General features: G+C 37.5%; 2 protein-coding genes across 4 annotated transcripts in view; one reads left to right on the top strand and one right to left on the bottom strand.

The window, feature by feature from the left end:
• Positions 1-11,109, bottom strand: part of LOC110463088 (DEP domain-containing protein 5-like) — a 60,436-nt gene extending 49,327 nt beyond the window's left edge. For all 3 annotated transcript variants that reach the window (XM_021517430.1, XM_021517432.1, XM_021517433.1), the window contains exons 1-2: positions 10,953-11,109; positions 7,377-7,464 (exon numbers count right to left, since the gene is read on the bottom strand). In XM_021517430.1, coding sequence (XP_021373105.1) covers positions 7,377-7,464; positions 10,953-11,001 — 137 coding nt within the window. In that variant the 5' untranslated portion in view covers positions 11,002-11,109. The remainder of the gene's footprint in view (positions 1-7,376; positions 7,465-10,952) is intronic.
• Positions 11,110-11,242: 133 nt separating this feature from the next.
• On the top strand, positions 11,243-18,832 carry LOC110463095 (INO80 complex subunit E-like). The gene is made up of 8 exons (XM_021517440.1): positions 11,243-11,354; positions 11,946-12,034; positions 12,963-13,033; positions 13,712-13,819; positions 14,371-14,482; positions 15,871-15,937; positions 16,553-16,709; positions 17,370-18,832. The coding sequence occupies exons 1-8, from the start codon at positions 11,339-11,341 to the stop codon at positions 17,434-17,436; spliced, it is 687 nt and encodes a 228-aa protein (XP_021373115.1). The 5' UTR covers positions 11,243-11,338; the 3' UTR covers positions 17,437-18,832.
• Positions 18,833-21,975: the final 3,143 nt, after the last annotated feature.

Genomic DNA, 21,975 nt, shown 5'->3' with positions numbered 1-21,975 from the left:
TTTTTTTTAACTGAATGAGAAGAAATGTAAGGCCAAATATCCTCACAAACAACGCTTAAGTGAAATCAGTTTGCAACTAAGCAGTTCGAAAATTTTGCAACACGTCTGGAGAAAGACGTTCCTCGTGACGCTGTAATTCACTAGAGTAAAACGTCCGTTTATTATGTTTGTTTTTGCATAATAACTGCTATACATACCGTAGAAGCACCTTCCTTTTTGTCATCGCCGCTGACAACATGCGCCATTCTCTGCGGCTTCGGCCGCATGCTTGGCCACAAGTCACCGAAATCGGGATACATAGCCTTATTTATGAATCAGTAGTAGGTAAACGTTGCAGAAGTGTATGTATATTGTTCATTGTCAATGCTGCTTAAACAACATGCCTAACATTAAGTCAACACTCGCCTGCATTTTCGTCTTTTCCGCTTCGCGTTGCGAATGATGTCTAGGCCTACACAAAACGAAAGTAAAATGTGCGCATGTCTAAATGTAAGGGAGATCACTCGTGTTTTCCCGCAGTATATGTCTGAAATCATTCCGAAGGTGTTGTTGTTTTTGTGTATATTGAAATAAAAGAGTCCTGTTATATGGTAATACTTCAATAAACGAAAAACACAAATCACACCAACAGACATATAAAATGTAGGCCTATCGGAGCATATTTTCGTTTCTGGCTGAGCTGTAATTAGCGAGAAGGCGATATAAAAATGCAATAGCATATCTTATGATGAAAATAGAACAAAATGATAATACTGCGAAGGTAAAAAAAGCCTTCAGGTTAGAATACCAATATGGAACTAGAGAAGGACAGTGGCTAGTTCTAACATGATTCCCGGTCTCATCTGCCCCGGCCGGTTGATCCCATTTTAGTTAGGCAAGCCTGGTGTGAATCACACGGAGGCGATTTTAGAATTAATTGACAGGATCCGTATCCATTAATAGGTTTGTAATATGAACTTTTTATGTTGATCTCCTACATAATTGTAAGTTATACTCCGCCTTATATTTCGTTAAATTATCAAGTTTACGTAACAAGTGCAAGCGAAATCCTAATTGACTGCCATGTTGGAAACTTCCTCAATCTTTCCGATATAGGTCAGACGTCTAAATATGGGTGTCATGACCAAATATGGAAATTGTAGTAAACATGACCGCATCAGTAGTAATACTATATTTGGCCGTGAAGGCCATATAAGGAAACGGATAACATCACGCGTGATCTAACATGGCCGTCGTTTCTTTTTTTAGAGTTTTTAGTAAGGATTTGTTATTTTAACGATGAACGAATATGCAATATTTTGATAACATTATAATCATATGAAGCGTGAATCAGATATATTATTACTGATTAGCACTTTTGATTATCCTCAGTTAGTTGGAACAGGACCGCTTCATAGCTCTGACCACGCAATATATAATTGTAAACAGGGACGTAAATGTCACCAATTTTAGCCAATCACAGGACAATATTTCCGTGTAAAGGGTTAATCCAGCGACAGTTCCAAGAGTAAATACGAAGTTTTAGAAGGATACTTAGTTCTAACTAAGAATAAGATTATATCCAATGACGTTTGAGTGAACTTGAGTCCGTGGTAATGGATTTTATTTGCAGTTTGTTTAGTATTACTAGAAGGTGACGTTATGTCTCGTTTATGAATATCTGAGCTCATTAACTGAAGTATTTTTACCGGAAGTTGCGTGTAGCATGCATGACCTACATTCAAGTAGCAGTTCCCGATTGAGATAAACAGGGTGCATTTTCAATAAGAATACGACGTTGTGATAAGATCATATGTTCTATAAAGAAAAGTAATGATATTTACAAGCCATTCAAGTGCATTTGAGTCCAAAGTTACGCATAATAAAGACAGTAGGTCCGGTATATGATTCAATTTAGTACCAGTGACTACCGCTAGAGGCCGTCTGTGTGAAATCGACATTTATGAATATCTGAGCTCATTAACTAAAGTAATACCAATAGCTGGCGGCTAACGCCTTAGCTAAAAATAGCTACGACCGAAATAGCGCAATATCCGGGCCTTTCAGCGAGAAGTAAACATGTACAGCATTATGCTGTTGACCGACAACACATGTCAGTTACATGAGTCTGAGTTCACACATAACACATTCTTGAATTTACACTATACATCGGGAGTAAGAATTATAAGTGTCATAATATATACCTCTAATCAGATATTTCTGATCACATTTGGATTTGAATAAAAATGAACAGGTTCAATTAGAGCATGCACGCATTGAGAGGGTGCCGCAGGGAGAATTTCAAACCGCAGAAAGTATGATATTAATAGGTTTAAACGTAAAATAGATCACTCATTTAGAACGATGTTGTAGATGCTGTTGGAAGATGATTTTGATCCAGAATAGATGCATATACTTGTATTCAGAGAGGCTAGGCGCATAAAACAAGAAGTTACCTATCTCTCCTCAGCTGGAAAGACATTTTTGTTAGCTAGAAATTCAACGACAGCTGCCACTAACAAGAGGCCCAATGGGCCTGCATCGCTCACCTGTTATTAATCTAACACTTGTAATCTTAAGATTTCATAAGAACCTATTAAAAGATTTAAACATATGACGCCTCTGACCTTGATTGTTGAACAAGGACATTAGGTTGAAAGTGGATCAAGGTCAATCATTTGAACTAAAATGGTAGTCCTTCATCCCAGCATGCTACAGGCCCAATTTCAGTACCCTGGCCCTTTTGCTTATTGAAAAGAAGTCGCTTGAAGATTTTACGACATTTGACCCCTGTGACCTTGAAAGTTGGTCAAGGTCATTCAGTTGAACAAACTTGATAGTCCTTCATCCCAGCATGCTACAGGCCCAATATCAGTACCCTGGGCCTTTTGGTTATTGAGAAGAAGTTGTTTGAAGATTTTAAGACATCTGACCCCAGTGACCTTGAAAGTGGGTCAATGTCATTCATTTAAACAAACTTGGTAGCCCTTCATCCCAGCATGCTACAGGCCCAATATCAGTACCCTGGGCCTTTTGGTTATTGAGAAGAAGTCGTTTGAAGATTTTATGACATTTGACCCCTTTGACCTTTGAAAGTTGGTCAAGGTCATTCATTTGAACTAACTTGGTAATCCTTCATCCCAGCATGCTACAGGCCCAATTTCAGTACCCTGGCCCTTTTGCTTATTGAAAAGAAGTCGCTTGAAGATTTTACGACATTTGACCCCTGTGACCTTGAAAGTTGGTCAAGGTCATTCAGTTGAACAAACTTGATAGTCCTTCATCCCAGCATGCTACAGGCCCAATATCAGTACCCTGGGCCTTTTGGTTATTGAGAAGAAGTTGTTTGAAGATTTTAAGACATCTGACCCCAGTGACCTTGAAAGTGGGTCAATGTCATTCATTTAAACAAACTTGGTAGCCCTTCATCCCAGCATGCTACAGGCCCAATATCAGTACCCTGGGCCTTTTGGTTATTGAGAAGAAGTCGTTTGAAGATTTTATGACATTTGACCCCTTTGACCTTTGAAAGTTGGTCAAGGTCATTCATTTGAACTAACTTGGTAATCCTTCATCCCAGCATGCTACAGGCCCAATTTCAGTACCCTGGCCCTTTTGCTTATTGAAAAGAAGTCGCTTGAAGATTTTACGACATTTGACCCCTGTGACCTTGAAAGTTGGTCAAGGTCATTCAGTTGAACAAACTTGATAGTCCTTCATCCCAGCATGCTACAGGCCCAATATCAGTACCCTGGGCCTTTTGGTTATTGAGAAGAAGTTGTTTGAAGATTTTAAGACATCTGACCCCAGTGACCTTGAAAGTGGGTCAATGTCATTCATTTAAACAAACTTGGTAGCCCTTCATCCCAGCATGCTACAGGCCCAATATCAGTACCCTGGGCCTTTTGGTTATTGAGAAGAAGTCGTTTGAAGATTTTATGACATTTGACCCCTTTGACCTTTGAAAGTTGGTCAAGGTCATTCATTTGAACTAACTTGGTAATCCTTCATCCCAGCATGCTACAGGCCCAATTTCAGTACCCTGGCCCTTTTGCTTATTGAAAAGAAGTCGCTTGAAGATTTTACGACATTTGACCCCTGTGACCTTGAAAGTTGGTCAAGGTCATTCAGTTGAACAAACTTGATAGTCCTTCATCCCAGCATGCTACAGGCCCAATATCAGTACCCTGGGCCTTTTGGTTATTGAGAAGAAGTTGTTTGAAGATTTTAAGACATCTGACCCCAGTGACCTTGAAAGTGGGTCAATGTCATTCATTTAAACAAACTTGGTAGCCCTTCATCCCAGCATGCTACAGGCCCAATATCAGTACCCTGGGCCTTTTGGTTATTGAGAAGAAGTCGTTTGAAGATTTTATGACATTTGACCCCTTTGACCTTTGAAAGTTGGTCAAGGTCATTCATTTGAACTAACTTGGTAATCCTTCATCCCAGCATGCTACAGGCCCAATTTCAGTACCCTGGCCCTTTTGCTTATTGAAAAGAAGTCGCTTGAAGATTTTACGACATTTGACCCCTGTGACCTTGAAAGTTGGTCAAGGTCATTCAGTTGAACAAACTTGATAGTCCTTCATCCCAGCATGCTACAGGCCCAATATCAGTACCCTGGGCCTTTTGGTTATTGAGAAGAAGTTGTTTGAAGATTTTAAGACATCTGACCCCAGTGACCTTGAAAGTGGGTCAATGTCATTCATTTAAACAAACTTGGTAGCCCTTCATCCCAGCATGCTACAGGCCCAATATCAGTACCCTGGGCCTTTTGGTTATTGAGAAGAAGTCGTTTGAAGATTTTATGACATTTGACCCCTTTGACCTTTGAAAGTTGGTCAAGGTCATTCATTTGAACTAACTTGGTAATCCTTCATCCCAGCATGCTACAGGCCCAATTTCAGTACCCTGGCCCTTTTGCTTATTGAAAAGAAGTCGCTTGAAGATTTTACGACATTTGACCCCTGTGACCTTGAAAGTTGGTCAAGGTCATTCAGTTGAACAAACTTGATAGTCCTTCATCCCAGCATGCTACAGGCCCAATATCAGTACCCTGGGCCTTTTGGTTATTGAGAAGAAGTTGTTTGAAGATTTTAAGACATCTGACCCCAGTGACCTTGAAAGTGGGTCAATGTCATTCATTTAAACAAACTTGGTAGCCCTTCATCCCAGCATGCTACAGGCCCAATATCAGTACCCTGGGCCTTTTGGTTATTGAGAAGAAGTCGTTTGAAGATTTTATGACATTTGACCCCTTTGACCTTTGAAAGTTGGTCAAGGTCATTCATTTGAACTAACTTGGTAATCCTTCATCCCAGCATGCTACAGGCCCAATTTCAGTACCCTGGCCCTTTTGCTTATTGAAAAGAAGTCGCTTGAAGATTTTACGACATTTGACCCCTGTGACCTTGAAAGTTGGTCAAGGTCATTCAGTTGAACAAACTTGATAGTCCTTCATCCCAGCATGCTACAGGCCCAATATCAGTACCCTGGGCCTTTTGGTTATTGAGAAGAAGTTGTTTGAAGATTTTAAGACATCTGACCCCAGTGACCTTGAAAGTGGGTCAATGTCATTCATTTAAACAAACTTGGTAGCCCTTCATCCCAGCATGCTACAGGCCCAATATCAGTACCCTGGGCCTTTTGGTTATTGAGAAGAAGTCGTTTGAAGATTTTATGACATTTGACCCCTTTGACCTTTGAAAGTTGGTCAAGGTCATTCATTTGAACTAACTTGGTAATCCTTCATCCCAGCATGCTACAGGCCCAATTTCAGTACCCTGGCCCTTTTGCTTATTGAAAAGAAGTCGCTTGAAGATTTTACGACATTTGACCCCTGTGACCTTGAAAGTTGGTCAAGGTCATTCAGTTGAACAAACTTGATAGTCCTTCATCCCAGCATGCTACAGGCCCAATATCAGTACCCTGGGCCTTTTGGTTATTGAGAAGAAGTTGTTTGAAGATTTTAAGACATCTGACCCCAGTGACCTTGAAAGTGGGTCAATGTCATTCATTTAAACAAACTTGGTAGCCCTTCATCCCAGCATGCTACAGGCCCAATATCAGTACCCTGGGCCTTTTGGTTATTGAGAAGAAGTCGTTTGAAGATTTTATGACATTTGACCCCTTTGACCTTTGAAAGTTGGTCAAGGTCATTCATTTGAACTAACTTGGTAATCCTTCATCCCAGCATGCTACAGGCCCAATTTCAGTACCCTGGCCCTTTTGCTTATTGAAAAGAAGTCGCTTGAAGATTTTACGACATTTGACCCCTGTGACCTTGAAAGTTGGTCAAGGTCATTCAGTTGAACAAACTTGATAGTCCTTCATCCCAGCATGCTACAGGCCCAATATCAGTACCCTGGGCCTTTTGGTTATTGAGAAGAAGTTGTTTGAAGATTTTAAGACATCTGACCCCAGTGACCTTGAAAGTGGGTCAATGTCATTCATTTAAACAAACTTGGTAGCCCTTCATCCCAGCATGCTACAGGCCCAATATCAGTACCCTGGGCCTTTTGGTTATTGAGAAGAAGTCGTTTGAAGATTTTATGACATTTGACCCCTTTGACCTTTGAAAGTTGGTCAAGGTCATTCATTTGAACTAACTTGGTAATCCTTCATCCCAGCATGCTACAGGCCCAATTTCAGTACCCTGGCCCTTTTGCTTATTGAAAAGAAGTCGCTTGAAGATTTTACGACATTTGACCCCTGTGACCTTGAAAGTTGGTCAAGGTCATTCAGTTGAACAAACTTGATAGTCCTTCATCCCAGCATGCTACAGGCCCAATATCAGTACCCTGGGCCTTTTGGTTATTGAGAAGAAGTTGTTTGAAGATTTTAAAGACATCTGACACCAGTGACCTTGAAAGTGGGTCAAGGTCATTCATTTGAACAAACTTGACGCCGGACAGACGGACGACGGACGACGGATGCCGCACCATAACATAAGCTCACTTGCCCTTCGGGCATGTGAGCTAAAAAGTACGGCTGTACAGTTAAGGATTTCTCCGTTACCGATTAAAAACATTGTCTCTTTGTCAATTTCCCGACATGAATTGTTCATAGGGAGTATTAAACTATATAATCATGAAGAGTTTTGTAGCAAGGTTATACAAAAACTTACTTCACTAAGTTGTCCCTTTAAAGTTATATATATGGTATGAATTTTTCAAATTATTTGTTCATGTACATTCACAACATGCTGCAATAGTCACAGATAACTGCATTTAAATATTACACTTAAAGTTGAAACAATACCTGTTTCATTGAAATAACCTAAGTTCATGCAAGAGAAACAATAAAGCATATATGCACATCGTCAAAGTGACAGATCATATGTCCTTATACCATTTTGCTAACCTTTGTAAAATTATATACATCTATTGCGTTACCTATATTCATCTTCAGGGTGATAGATTTCCAAGACGTCTCCCTTGCCGACGTCAGGAAACTCTTTTGGGTTGATAAGGATGTCATCACCTGAAAGCAGACGTAATAAGTTAACGTCGTCTCCTGTCCTAATATGACCACTTACATAATTAATGGTTTTCATTTTGTAAGACTTTCAACATGTACAGTGCAAGGCCTATGTTCTTTTTGAATTTTGAGAGATTTTAATTGCCCCATCCCACAGTACCGTAGAAAGCTCTCCATATCTTTCTATTTTAGATTTCAGTTTCTCCGTTTTGGTTAACAGCTGTATTATTTAGAAATATTTGCTCCAGACTTGTTTGGAAATTTTCCAATTTGAAAATTTTGATACACACATTTCCAATTCAACAAAACATGAAAACGAATCAGGAAGAGGATTGTCTTTCCCATCTCCAAATCTCATTCAAACAAGATTGTGCAGCTAAAATGGGACTGCATCGCTCACCTGGTAATGATCTCACAATTGTAACCTTAAAAGTCATTCAAAATAATCTGTTAAAAGATTTAAACACATTTGACCCATGTGACCTCGAAAGTCAAACAAGGACATTGTTGAATTTTTTGTATAGCCCTTCGTCCCAGAATGAAACTTGCAAAATATTATAACTTAGTTAACCCTATACTTTTTGCCCTGACTGTAACATTGTGGTCCGACATTTTGGTGCTTACCAAATAAGAACTGGTCATTTTATAAATATACATCGTACATAACTGTTATGTTTCATATAGCAAATAAAACAGAAATTAATAAATATACATGTATGGGAACTTTCTGTTTGGTATTTACATGGCCAAAGCTTCCGATACTAGGGACTTGAACTGGTGTTACATTTGCATGTTAAGCTTAGTGGTAGGAGTAAATGAAGCGGAACTGAACTGGGTTGATCATCGGCGACTAGGCAACTCAATTGGTAGAGTATTTTTCCGTTCCTATTACATGTACATATAATTTAATCAGGGTGATCATATTGTGGGGAAACTGGTTGCTCATCTAAGTGTTTATTTTACTGTTATCCTTGTGTATCCCTTTATCGCCATCCTAGCTAGTACATGTGTAAACAAGAGGCCCAGAGGGCCTGTATTGCTCACCTGGCTATCAAAAGTAATCATGGCAAAATATTCTCCAAATAAGATCAAAGGGAATGGGCCAGACCCCAAGGCCAATCCTTGTATCATATCTGTATTAGATTTTTCATACCCAGCAATTTTATGTATGGTTATGGGGTGGGGATCTCAACTGTTTCCAAGGTGTGACTCAGAAATTAGGTCCCTAGGGTTGTGGCCAGACCCTAGGATCAGTAATAATATCATGACTGCATTAGTCTCTTAATGCCCAGCATTTGTATACATAGTTTTGGGGTGGGGATCTCAACCGTTTCAAAGTTATGACTCAGGGACTTAATTTCTGACTATGTCTTCAAGGGTGGGGACAGACCCCTTGGCAATCCTGGAAGCCTATGTGCATTCTTCTCTTCATACTCAGCAATTGTATATATGGTAATAGGGTGGGGATCTCAACCATTTCCAAACAATAAACTATTTTTGGCCCCACCCTTTAGCCAAGGGGGTCAGCCCCACTACTTGTACAATTTTAATCCCTGCCTCCCATGAATGCTTCCAACCAAATATGATTGATATCCAGTGCATAGTTCCACAGAAGTCATTTATAGCAATATAGCCAAATTGACCCCTTTTGGCCATGCCCCTCCGCCCCCTGGGGGTCAGCTGCACCATTTGTACAATTATGAATCCCCACTACCTAGGGATGCTTCCAACCAAATATGGTTTATATACATCTCTTAGTTCCAGAGGAAAAGTTGCTTAAAGCAATATAGCCAAATAACCCTTTTTGGCCCTGCCCCTCAGCCCCACCATTTGTACAACTTTGAATCCCCGCCACCCATGAATGCTTCTGACCAAATATGATTGATATCCATTGCACAGTTCTACAGAAGAAGTCGTTTATAGCAATATAGCCAAATTGTCCCCTTTTGACCCCACCCCTCAGCCCCCTGGGAGGTTAACCCTACCATTTGTACAATTTTGAATCTCCACCACCTAGGGATGCTTCCAGTCAAATTTAGTTAAATTCTAATCAGTGGTTAAGGAGAAGAATTCATTTGAAGAAATTGTTGACGTACAGATGACGGACTAACAACACGGTATGGCATAAGTTCACCTTGGTCCTTTGGACCAGGTGAGCTAATAAAAGTGCAGTACACGATTCTATCAGCATATGTAGCGGCTATCACTGGTGCATTTGTTTACATCGGTCTTTATTTTTGAGACAAACAGATTTGGTGAGTAGCTGGAAGAGGTTCCGAGCTGAATGCACATATGCCATAGATTTGACCATTCAGAATGGGTGTGTGGTGCAGGTTACGTACGGTCTGGAGGCTGGGGTGTAAAATGAGATGCACAGAGATGATCAGTGACTTGCATGACCAGAAATTAAAGCTGGCTATACTTCTCCAACCAGGCACTGAGCAGCAGTTCTACCCAGTGTACTGACAGCAGTACAACCATGTTAGGATAAGCTCAAGGCTTGTTAGCTTAATGTAGGTCAGTGTGCTTGGAAGGGGTTGATTATCATTAAATAGTTAAAGGTACCTACAGGCCTAGCCCGAGTTTCCTCTGGCCCCGACACCAGACTTAGACATATGTCTGGTGTGGGGCCAGAGCGCACTGCTATATGAAAACATGGAATTCTCCGACAGCGTTTGGTATCCGAGAGTTGTTCAAAATTTCCATTCTGAGCGAACACCATTTTTGTAGGTCTTGGGGAGACTAATTAACAAACCGTACTGATCCGGAATATATAATTGTTTAGAAGATTTCCGGACCGCTCTTTTTGTTGATTAGTCACTCCCCGATACCAGGGGTATCGGAGAATTCCATGTTTTCATATAGCAGTGTGCTCTGGCCCCACACCAGACATCTATCTGTCAAAATGTCTAAGTCTGGTGTCGGGGCCAGAGGAAACTCGGGCTACTACAGGCCTAATTTTGGGGGCTAATATATAGGTTTACTGAACTTCACCTTTTCCTTTACAATGTTTAAAACGGCTACTTAGCCGTGTGATATCAAATAGACATAAGTACACTTTGAACAAGGTGTTGATTGGTTTATGACTCAGATACCCCTCCACATCTGACAGAGCTGTGTCCGACTGTACACCGACACACTGTGACAGCAGTAGATCCTTAGGGATTGCGACAGGTCAGTTTGTCCACAGGTGTCTAAAATTCTGTCAAATACTTTTAAGCAAATTATAGATATTTTTTTGTATTAATTACTGTTATTATTATTTTTTGACAGAACCTCAGGCTCCTGAGCTTATTTCACATATAACAGCTCTAAATAAAACATGGTAACTAAACAGGCGACCGATGGTAATTTTGACCACTAAATTTTAGCGGACTACAGTAGGCCTAGTATTAGACCGAAAAGCACGGCACAGAAGGACGGTACTGTGAACTGCAGCGCAGTTCTAGGATATAGCACCTTCGAAACCCCTATTTCCACGTCTAACAAACCTGTGTCATTGTAACTCCTGTTATGGACCCATAACTTCAATGTCCTCATCGTCGATTCGACTCAAACAGTAACGTATTCTAAGCTCATTTTTAGTTTTGGACGTGAACTTTGCAGAGTTGCAGACAAACTCGCATCATTTTTTACAGCTGACTGAAAGTTTTCTCTAGCACTCTTACATGGATTTTGATTGGACAAGATATATGTGTAAAAAGTTTTCATTGGATGATATACATAAAATGTCAGAATCAGCATTATGCTTGTCATAGATCTTTCGAATATACTGATTGGAACAAGCATTTTATTAACACGGAAGGGAATCAAAACCACTAGACCCCAATCAATGGAAATGAGGAACCCTTGAAAATTCTAGCAAACAAAAGCGACAATGATGCCAATCGCAGGTTAATTTATTTTAACAAATCATTTCTAGGGAAATTTTAGACGCCTAGGCATCTTGTTAGTGGTGTCCTATGGAAGAATGTCCTATATCTGTGACAAAATAGAACTCGGTTTCAACGATACATTTACATGTGCCTGTGTGAGTCTTTGCTGCGTATCATCGATTGCGATATATTTTAAGGACGAACGTTAGTGTCACAGTAACAGTAAATTTTTTTGATTGTAATTAAATTATTCATAATAATATTATGAGCATATATAGAATCATCTTGATTGGAGTGTAAATCAAATTAATTTTGTCATAGTTAGTAGATAGTCAGATAGTATCGTATATACATGCTTTTATTAGGACTAGGAACTTTATATAGCCCTTAGCTGAAGGATCACGGACTTTACCTTTGTAGATAGGAAATAGGTCAGAGGAAATAACCTTAGGTTTTTCCCAGTCAATTGTGTTACTGCCTAATCAGCATACCTCTGGTATTTCCCTCTCCTGCTTGAACGAATAATGTCTTTTCTCTTATGAAGTGTTTCAGCTATAATATTGTTGGTTTAAATACCTGGTAACCCTGATGATATTGTTGTTATTTCAGATAACCAGATTCCACAACCGGAACAGCATCAAGTGGACTACAAACAAAAATACAAGGCGTTGAAGAAAAAGCTTAAGTTTCTTGTTTATGTAAGTGGTAATGTTATTGTAATTAAAGTCAATAAACTCATAATATACAGTAAAGATGATTCAAAAGGAAGATATCATGGTGACACAAAGTTTAAATCACCCAATAGATTAAATGACCAAGATGATTGTTTATTTGACTTTATGTGTTAATAATCAACTGAAAGCAGTGAAATTTCATTATAAACATTAGTGGATATGGACTGAATCCATCATCAATGACCAGATAGCTAATTTTGTCCAGTGTTTGTCAGAGGTTCATGGTTAAAGTCTAGGTGTGGTTGTTGCATTTTTTTAAAAATATTCTGTAATAAGTTGGTACACTTAACAAACTTGTTACAGTTAACGATGTGTAATAAAATCCCACCAACACTGTTGGGTTCATTCTTGAGTTTAATTCTGATGTCGTTTTAAAGAAAACACTATAAGTACAAACAAATGACACATTACACGCTCACTCAAACCTATCATTATAGTCTATTTAAATCAAGGGACATAACTCTTACATATACTATAACACACAAGTGCTATAACATATAAGATAGATACATCATATTTTATCATTTGTATTTGTTAAAATGAACTTCATATTATACTATTGTAAAAGGAAAGAGAATAGTTTGCTTCCACTGGGGATCAAATCCAGGTTCCTAGTCGGACGCTCTACCACTGAGCTAAAAGGAAATTCCTCTAGCTTGAAGCTAGAAGGCGACCGTAATCCCATGTACAATTGAAATCTGTCGCACTATCCAATCTGCAGTTCAATTTGCAATTGACATGCATGGAATTGCATTACATAAACATAAATAAATATTTTCCTGTTACATACTTGTACAAATAACCCTGAAATTATGACAGCCTTCATTGTGCTAGGAAAATCATGTGGCCTTGTTACTTTCATGGTGTTTCTATTTTTTTATTTTTTTTTCAGGAGCAAGAATGCTTCCTGGAGGAGTTAAGAAAAGCACAGAGGAAATTGTTAAAGATATCTAGAGACAGAAGGTAGTAATTTCCATACATTGTGGATAAAAGAAACAGATAATTCTCAGTTCAATTTGAAAGCATGTAGTGAGCTTCAGCTGGGTTCAAAAATAAATACTGCATTTATTAATGTATTTTTTTTAGAGGCAAATGCAAATGCAATTTTATGATTCATTCTTCCAATTTGATAGATGTGTTTGTTGGAGATGTAATGATGTTCGCAGAGTTAAATTCTGTATATTGGGAATGTTGACAAAAAAAATTCATTGATATATATTGGTATGGAGTATAGGAAAATTCAGCCAATAATCTGTGGCTGTTTTGACCCAGGGAAGATGAATGTCAGTGTTTCAGTGCAGTGGGTGGTTTCAGTTGTGTGGTTGTTACGGTCTCTGATAAGAGTGTAGGTATGAATTAGAGTAAAATCTTAGACTTGGTATATCATCCATTGTTTTAGTATCAAAACTGTGTTTCTTGCTTATCCTTTCAAGGCTAGGGAAATTTAACTTTTCCATGAAGTATATTATCAATGCCAGACTCCATTGTATGAGTTATAAATTCATTGTGACATCACAATTATGACCACACAGCTAGTGGATTCATTTATCTCGCACTACATTCTTAATTGGATTACTCTGTATCAAATATTTATATATGTTGTCTTAGATACCAGGCTTTGACGATCTATGTTTGTTGTAGCTTTCTGTTGGATAGACTCTTGCAACATGAGAAAATAGACGAATCTTCAGGGGATTCCGATGCTACTGCTTCCAGTGACAGTGAAGCAGAAGGTCAAAGTTCAAGAAAGTAAGCAGAAAGTGTACTGCTTATTCAGATTCACATACAGTTTAAACCCACTTGTATCATAATCGGATGTGTTAAAAACCTTTGTAACCTGGAATTTGAATTGTTTTGTCATATGAACTATGGATGTTTAACAGATGTGTATGAGGAGTCAACCTTGCAGAATAAAAATGAAACATTTGAAGAAAGATGATAATACATAGAGTGGTAAACATGTTGAAACCATAATTATGTTAATGTCAGATGTTTCAGTTGGCTGATATTGTTGTATATTCTATACGACTATAGTATATAAGTGTATTGAGTCAGAGTGTTATTTATTTATTAACCCAAGAATTTATCTTTAATGGTTATTGTTAGCTGTGTTTCATCCTGTAGTCCTTAACAATTATTCTTATATTACATTATATAATATATTTCGATAATTGAGACTATCGGTATGCATATCAATCCATATATATCTCAAAATGTAAAAATATTCATCAAAGAAACAGATATGAAGAAATGAAAAAGTGTTTTTACTTTTATTCATTTTGTGTAATTTGATGTTGTAGAAGGAAAGCTGGTCTGAGTCCAGGTCAGATTGCCCAGTATGGTGGAGACCCTGCAGCCATATTGGGGAGCCTTGGGGCAACTGGAACTCCTTCTGGTGCATCTAGTCTGCTGGTATGCTATTAGTCTTAATGGTCATCATTATAATGTTTCAAAAGTATAGTGCTATAGTAATAGATATTACCTCAAAAGTGTGAATGCTTTAAATTGTTTTTAACCTCACCTGGTCCAAGGACCAGTGAGTTTATGCCATGGTGCATTTGTCAATACACGTGTACTTTCCTTTAAAACCTCTGTATGACTGATAGTATTTCATCAAAAGTTACTGTAATGCATTCTTTGGACCATAGAATTGAACTTGTAAAGGACAGGCATTGCTCCACATTGGGGCAGGAACCAATAGGGGGAAGTTTGCAGACTGAAGCTTTCAAAAACTGTTTTCCTTTAGAGCTTAATTGATTTTAACCAAAGTTTGCATTTGACACCAGTAGGACAAGTGACAGCTGTAACCCTCTATGGGTCAAAAAGAGGCACTTTAATCTTCAAAAGCTTACCTTTCCTAAAGTGTACAGACTGTTACTGTGCTTGGTCTGAAACATCACTGGATAAGGCTATCATGTGTTGTGAAGTTTGTGTGTTCTCTGGGGTTAGGGGCGAGGCTTAAAGTGTGTTTTTTTTCTTTTCTTTTTTTTCTCTCAATACATTTTTGCCTTGCCTGTGACAGATGTCGAGTAGGCGGGACTTAGGTGTTACTTTTCCGGCGGCAGTGGCGTCAACATTAAGTGTTTGAGTTTAGCTCAGTTACTCAAAAAGTATAAGTGCTAGACCAACCAAACTTGGACTATAGATGCGTCTTATATACTTCATCTCAATCCATGTATCATATGCTGAACGTGTGCTATATTTCACGGTCCAGTGACTTTCAAAGCATCTATCTGTGTGTTTCATGCTGTATCTCAAAAAGTTAAAATGTTGGACTAAATAAACTTGGACTGTAGTTGTTTTAGACCTAGTGCATTTCAAACCATGCATCATATGCTGAATGTGTGCCCTATATTTCGCGACATCGACATGAAAATTCCGAACTTTGGGTCGAACTAACAATGCATCACACATTGAATGTTATGATCAAAGCGGGGACAGGCGTTACTTTTAAATACGTGTAATTCTTGTTTTGCTATTTGACTTGTGGCTTGTTGGAATGAATAGCTATCAAATGAATTATTTTTTAACTATAGAAGATCTGATTACCTAGCTAATGTGCTACAAAGACCAGAATACTACTTAAAATTCTAATTATATTACATATATAATCAAGTGAGCAATACAACCAAGTGGACCTCTTCTTTGTATTCTTCAAAGTTTAAAATCCTTTCCTCAGGAAAAACTTTTAAAACAAAGGAATCTTTTAAATATCCATAAAAATTGTTATTTGACATCTTTGTTATACATGTTCTTTACTGTGTACCATTTAACAGTAGTGTCATTATTTGTTGTGATAGGTAGCAGCTGAACCTGCCAAGAAGAAGTCTAAATCAAGTGCTAAGAAAGGAGTGCTTTCTAAGGGAGGTAAGGCACTAAATGATACACACTGGATATTTACTGTACAATAGTAATTTGTTGCTTGACTTAAGCTCACACTATTCATATCAGTGGAGGAGTGATAATCTGTTATAATTTAATATTTGGTTTGTCTTTAACCTATTAAAGCTTAAAACTATAACCCTGATGATATGCATCTGTATAATAGCTACTTAATCCTACATACCTGGAACTGCAAGATCATGTATGGTATGTCAGGGAGCACTGGAAAGTCTGTCTACAAGAAAACCTGAGTCAATATAATTGTACATGATCAGTCTGTAATTTGAGTATATACTTCACCAACACATTACCCACATTTGAGGCATGAACCCTGTACATGGTACTTCAAAATGAATTATACATCGTAGCCTGGGTAGTTTCAGCTGTACTCATGACACATACAACTTTATTTTCTTAGTGTTAGATAGGTCGAAGTGAAGGTCACTGTGACTCTCTGGATCATAACTAGTGCATATGATCAACTTTCTGTTTAAGCTTTCCTTGAACACTACACATGCTAGGGTCAATAACCTGAAATCAGTTGCCAGCAGGCATAGATTGCTTTTGATTTGACAAATGTTTATTTCTTTGTTGTTAAAGGTAAGGTATCTCAAGGTAAAGAAAAAGTAGCAAGTCATATGACCAGGGAGGAGCTGGAGCGCCACCTAGAGTCACGACAGAATGTGTTTGGGATAGAAAAAGCCCCCATGATGTTGCCAATGGAAATCTTCAGTAATGATAACTCAAATCCAGACAGGTAAGAAAAAAACTGTCAATTCAAGAAAGGTCACTAACTATGTCCTTTCAAGACAGATTGGTAACAACTGCAATGCCATTACAGAGAATATTTTTTTGCTTGTTTAAGAAACGTATTCAACCCTGATAGCACAACTGTACTTATCTAAAATTTTAGCTCAATTGGCCCTTCTGTGATATGGCACAGCATCTGTCGCCAGCTTTTCCTTTAAATCCTACTAGTCCAGAAAGGCTATAAGGAGGTTTGACTCAATTTGATTTGGAACATTCTTGGGCAAGGGAGACTTAACTTTGTATAAAACAAAGGGTGTGTCCCCTTTGGGTCAGTTCTTAAATATAAGTAGTTGCAATAGTTGGACATTTTTGCTTCCAGATCCTAACTTCCTAAACAAGAAAATATTTGGTTTGAAGTTTCATATGAATGAGGGATGTTTTGTGTGTACAGCTATACCATATATGTAAACAATGTAAGATCCCCAAATATATAACCAAATACACATATAGTAGGCAAAATAATTTATGCTCCCAGGATTAGTCCTGGGGTCAAGCGCAATCACAGGGATTTAATCTGAACTGAAAAGTTGTCAGTGTTATAGTTAAAAATGAATCCTTGGTTTTGATACTACAATGTACAAGACTTGTTTACTTTATTGGTTTGTAGTGAATCTGCTCTGGAAAATCTGAAAGAGGAAGATGAGTGTGACCTTCTTGTTGATTCTGGACAGTGAAGAGTCCTGGACACATACAGATGGTATATCGGGTACATTACCACAGGAGTACATTACTGTGGTAATGTAAAGTAACTTGCGGATGAACAAGTGACGGGGCCAGACAAATTTACAAACACGACTCAGAATCTCAGGGGGAACTGCTAGAACTAGGGTTTTCACGCCAGAGGTATTTTTGTGTTTTTCTGTGAATTTGCTAAAGCAAGGAACATTTCTAAAACATATCATACAATATACCTATCAATATCGAAGCTTATACTAAAATACAGCACAAAAAGATATTGATGTAGAGTGAAATATAGCAATATTGTGTCTTCATAATAAAGTAAGAAGATACTTCTGTGATCTAATGAACACAATGCGCCTTATGGAATTGCATTGTTTTGAAGACCAACCCCAATGGAACGGATTTATTGTGAATTTGCCAGCTATGTAATAAAACTATGCTGTTGGACATCTATTATTTACAATAAGCAAATTCTGGTTCTGTGCCTGATGTGACTTGTATTAAATCAGTACTAAACTGTATTTATACCTATTTTGGTGTTATATGTGTGTTAAGGTGCTGGACCACAAGATGTCATAGTATTTGATATTGTGCAGAAGTAAAAACGCTGTTAAAGTTGCATGGTCAACTCATAGGCATGTGAGATTTATGTTGTGAAATAGAAATGAAACAGCAAAATTGTAATATGCCCTTGATCACTGAGTGTGGAAAGTCTGCCAAATAAATAACAAAATTGATTCTCTTCTTTCAACAAAATGTACTACACTGTCTATTTGAGAAAGAGTTAAAAAGAAATTCTTTATATTGTACCAGATACTCATGTGAATACAACTTACCATTTAGTCCCGAGAGAATATTAGGAGCATATATACTAACAGGAAAAAATAGTTTCAACTATTCACTGGTAAAAATCCCATTTTCACAAAAATTTACCTATGAGTATATGCTGTTGTTTCTTTATATTATTGTTAGAGTACTTATTTTAGTGGTCACAGAAGTATTCTATCTGCAATAGAAAAATATAGAAACTTCAAATAGTGCAGTCATAATTTAGCACAATGTTTCAAGTGTGAAAAAAAGCACTAAGATTAGAATATGGCTAAAATATGTATGCTAACAGTATGTTGATTTTGTGATGGGGTACAGTTGAATTTGCATGGTTACTTCTCAAACACATTAATGCTCCACTTAGGTCAGGTTTTCACTTTGACATAGCAAGGTACAATTCTGTGGAACTATCTCTCAAATTTTCTGTCAAGTCACATACGATTTAGATGGATGCAACACGATAGCACCTGGCCAAGTAAATGAAATAACAAGAGTTGGAGTAATTTAATATTGTAAACTTCTACTCACTGAGTAGTTACTGAATAAATGTATACATAAAAATTAAATATATTTGTGTTTTTTTTTAAAGTGGGATTAAACAAGTGTCGGTGTGTATTTACCAACTCATAAATTTGAATCCTGGTCACGAAGCCATTAAAGAGGAATAAGAGTACCGCGGGGCGGAAACATTATACGCCAGTCGAATGCCATATAGTGTTATACACTTTCTTACATTGAAATAAGATCTGCATCATTCTAAGAGTGGTAAGCTGACATGCTATAAATAAGAGGCCCAAGAGGGCCTGTATTGCTCACCTAATATTTAAGCAGTCATAGCAAAATATTCTCATTAAATATTATATTGCACTAAAAATATTTCCCTCGCAAATTTTGTTTGCTCCATCTGTTGAAACTACCAGCAAAATATTATTATAAGATTCTATGCTTTTTGATTCTTCTTCAGAAGTCATGCTGTGAGCTTGTAAGTAGGTCAATGTCATTTTCCTTCTCAAATTGGTTAGCTCTATTCCAAAATGCTACCAGCCAAATCTTATGAATCCATTCCTTTTAGTTCTTGAGAACAAATCCTTTAAAATGTTGTTGACCTCTGTGACCTCTAAAGTAGGTTGAGATCATTTTCATTCGCAAACTTTGGTGAGCTCTATCCCAGGAAGTCACCAGACAAATATTATAATTTTTTGCCTTTTAATTCTTCAGGAGAAGTAGTTTGAACCGTTTGACATATTTGAACGCTGTGACCTTGAAAGTAAGTCAAGGTCATTTGCATTCACAAACTTTGTTTGGCTCTTTCCCAGGAAATAACCAGCCAAATATTCAGAAGAATCTTTTCTAAGCGTTAGACATATCTGACTCCTGTGACCTTGAAAGTAGGTCAAGGTCATTTACGTTCTCAAACTTTGTTGGGCTCCTACCAACAAAGCTTTCAGTTAAATATCATCACTTTAGGCCTGTCTGTTCTTCAGAAGAAGTTGTTTAAAGGAAAAGTTGACGGACGATGGACGCCGCACCATAACATAAGCTCACTTGCCCTTCGGGTAGGTAAGCTTAAACTGAAGAAGAAAATCTCTGGACAAAAAATCAAATACTGAAATGAACAAAGGGCAATAACTTTTGAAAAATTTGTAAGATCAAAATTCTTTTTAGGGAGACACAACTTCATATCATTATTATAATGTATACCAAGTTTCAAAGAGATCCGTTAAAAAATGTAGGAGGAGATTGCCAGACAAAAATCAAATACTGAAATAAACGACGGGCAATAGCTTTTGCAAAAATTGTTGAATCAAAATTCTTTTCAAGGAAACACAACAACATATAATGATTATTTAGCCTACTAAGTTTCAAAGAGATCCGTCAAAAATGTAGATCTCCGGACAAAAAATCAAATACTGAAATGAACAAAGGGCAATAACTTTAACAAAATTGTCAATCAAAATTCTTTTAAGGGAGACACAAGTTCATATCATGTTTATAATGTATACCAAGTTTCAAAGATCGGTCGAAAAATGTAGGAGGAGATTGCCGGACAAACAAAAGTTTGGTTGGAAATTTACCATTTTGAAGGAAATAAACTAAACACTCTTCAATTTTTTGAAACCCTCAGCACGCAACAAACAAATGTTTGTCATGCTTAAACCCTTTTTCATACCAGTGTTCATTTGTAGTAAGGATGTTTTGTTTGTCACATGTGAAGGCTCTCATTTCTGCATGCTAACTGTCCAAAAACACCATATTTAAGCTTTTTCTGCATATCAACACAATTTTGTTGCTATGGTAGGGTATCTACCCATGTGCATTGGAAAGTATGTGCACCAAGAAAGGTAGCCCCAATTAACCAAAATGATGCTTATAACAGAAAACGGTCAGTAAATTAAAGTTGAAATGTTTGCTTTTTATCTGGACGAAAATGGCCCATAACGCCCTAAATCCTAATTCACTACAAATCGATAAAGTAAACAAGTCTTGTACATTGTAGTATCAAAACCAAAGATCCTGGTTGAAATGTGGCTTCAGTTGTGTGCAGTAAGGTGTGTCATGTAAATGATTGTAGGAAAGTACGTAAAATGTGTGTTGTACCTATAATTATGTCAATATGAACCACTCATGAATAAAATGTGCTGATGAAAATCAGTTTGCAATTGTCAGTAACTAATATTTCATTTTTGTCTGAATGACATTGTACCTACTACTGCACCACAGTTTTGGTTGGCCAGAACAAAAGGAGAAAAATAGACATGCAAAAGTAATAAAGGTGAGCAGGGAAGGAGAAATGATTGTAAAGAAAAACAAATAATTTATGAGCAAAGTTTATTATCCAATGGCTCACAATAATCAAGTAATTAACTATGGGTTCAATAATTAAATAATATACTTGAGAGTACCTTTATCAATTACTATCAACAACTTAATAAACAATTTCAACATGTATACTCTTTTCCTCCATATTTTAGCCATATTTTAAAATTCATTAAGAAAAATGAAACGCATACCGTGATACGATCTGGAAGCTAAATACGAGAGATCCCTGAGGGATCTTGGCACCCACCATTGTACCATCTTTATTAGTTCTTTGTCAGCTTGATCTTTTCTCTTTTTTTCTCTAATCTATTTGATTGAGTGATGTTAACAGTAAATGCACCTTGAGGTAACTTTTGATCAAAACTTAATACTGCTGTGTATAAAAGACGACCTTCAAAGTGAGTGTCATTTCACATATTTACTAGTACAGTACTTAATGTGAAAGAAATAGAACCGATTATTGCAATGTGAGAAAGATCTGTTTAGTTATTCCTTCGGCCATTTTGTTGCACAACTACAGATAAAGGGGAACCTAAATGTCAAATTTGAGAGAGATCTCTTCAGTCCTTATTGAGAAACAGTGTTAACAAACCTTCACCGTCGAAATTCAAGATGGCTGCCTGTCGGCCATTTTGTTTATCTGATCAGTCTCAATAGTAAACCTGCACAATGAGGGACCAAGGGGACCTACATATCAAATTTGAGATAGATCCCTCCAGTGCTTCCTAAGAAATAGCGATAACAAACATTCACTGTCATAAATCCAAGATGGCTGTCTGTCGGCCATTTTGTTTTTCTGATCAGTCTCAAAAGAAAACATGAACAACAACAGACCAAGGGGAACCTACATGTCCAATTTGAGAAAGATCTCTTAAGTAAATATT

Source organism: Mizuhopecten yessoensis, unplaced genomic scaffold (assembly GCF_002113885.1).
Source record: "Mizuhopecten yessoensis strain PY_sf001 unplaced genomic scaffold, ASM211388v2 scaffold10867, whole genome shotgun sequence".
NCBI classification, from domain to species: domain Eukaryota; kingdom Metazoa; phylum Mollusca; class Bivalvia; order Pectinida; family Pectinidae; genus Mizuhopecten; species Mizuhopecten yessoensis.
This window is presented reverse-complemented; position numbering and strand designations above follow the sequence as displayed.

What these genes read in the sequence shown, in the direction of transcription:
- LOC110463095 (XM_021517440.1), top strand. An exon ending in AAGATATCTAGAGACAGAAG is followed by an intron (nt 13,034 to 13,711) that starts GTAGTAATTTCC and finishes TGTTTGTTGTAG; the next exon opens with CTTTCTGTTGGATAGACTCT. An exon ending in GATAACTCAAATCCAGACAG is followed by an intron (nt 16,710 to 17,369) that starts GTAAGAAAAAAA and finishes ATTGGTTTGTAG; the next exon opens with TGAATCTGCTCTGGAAAATC.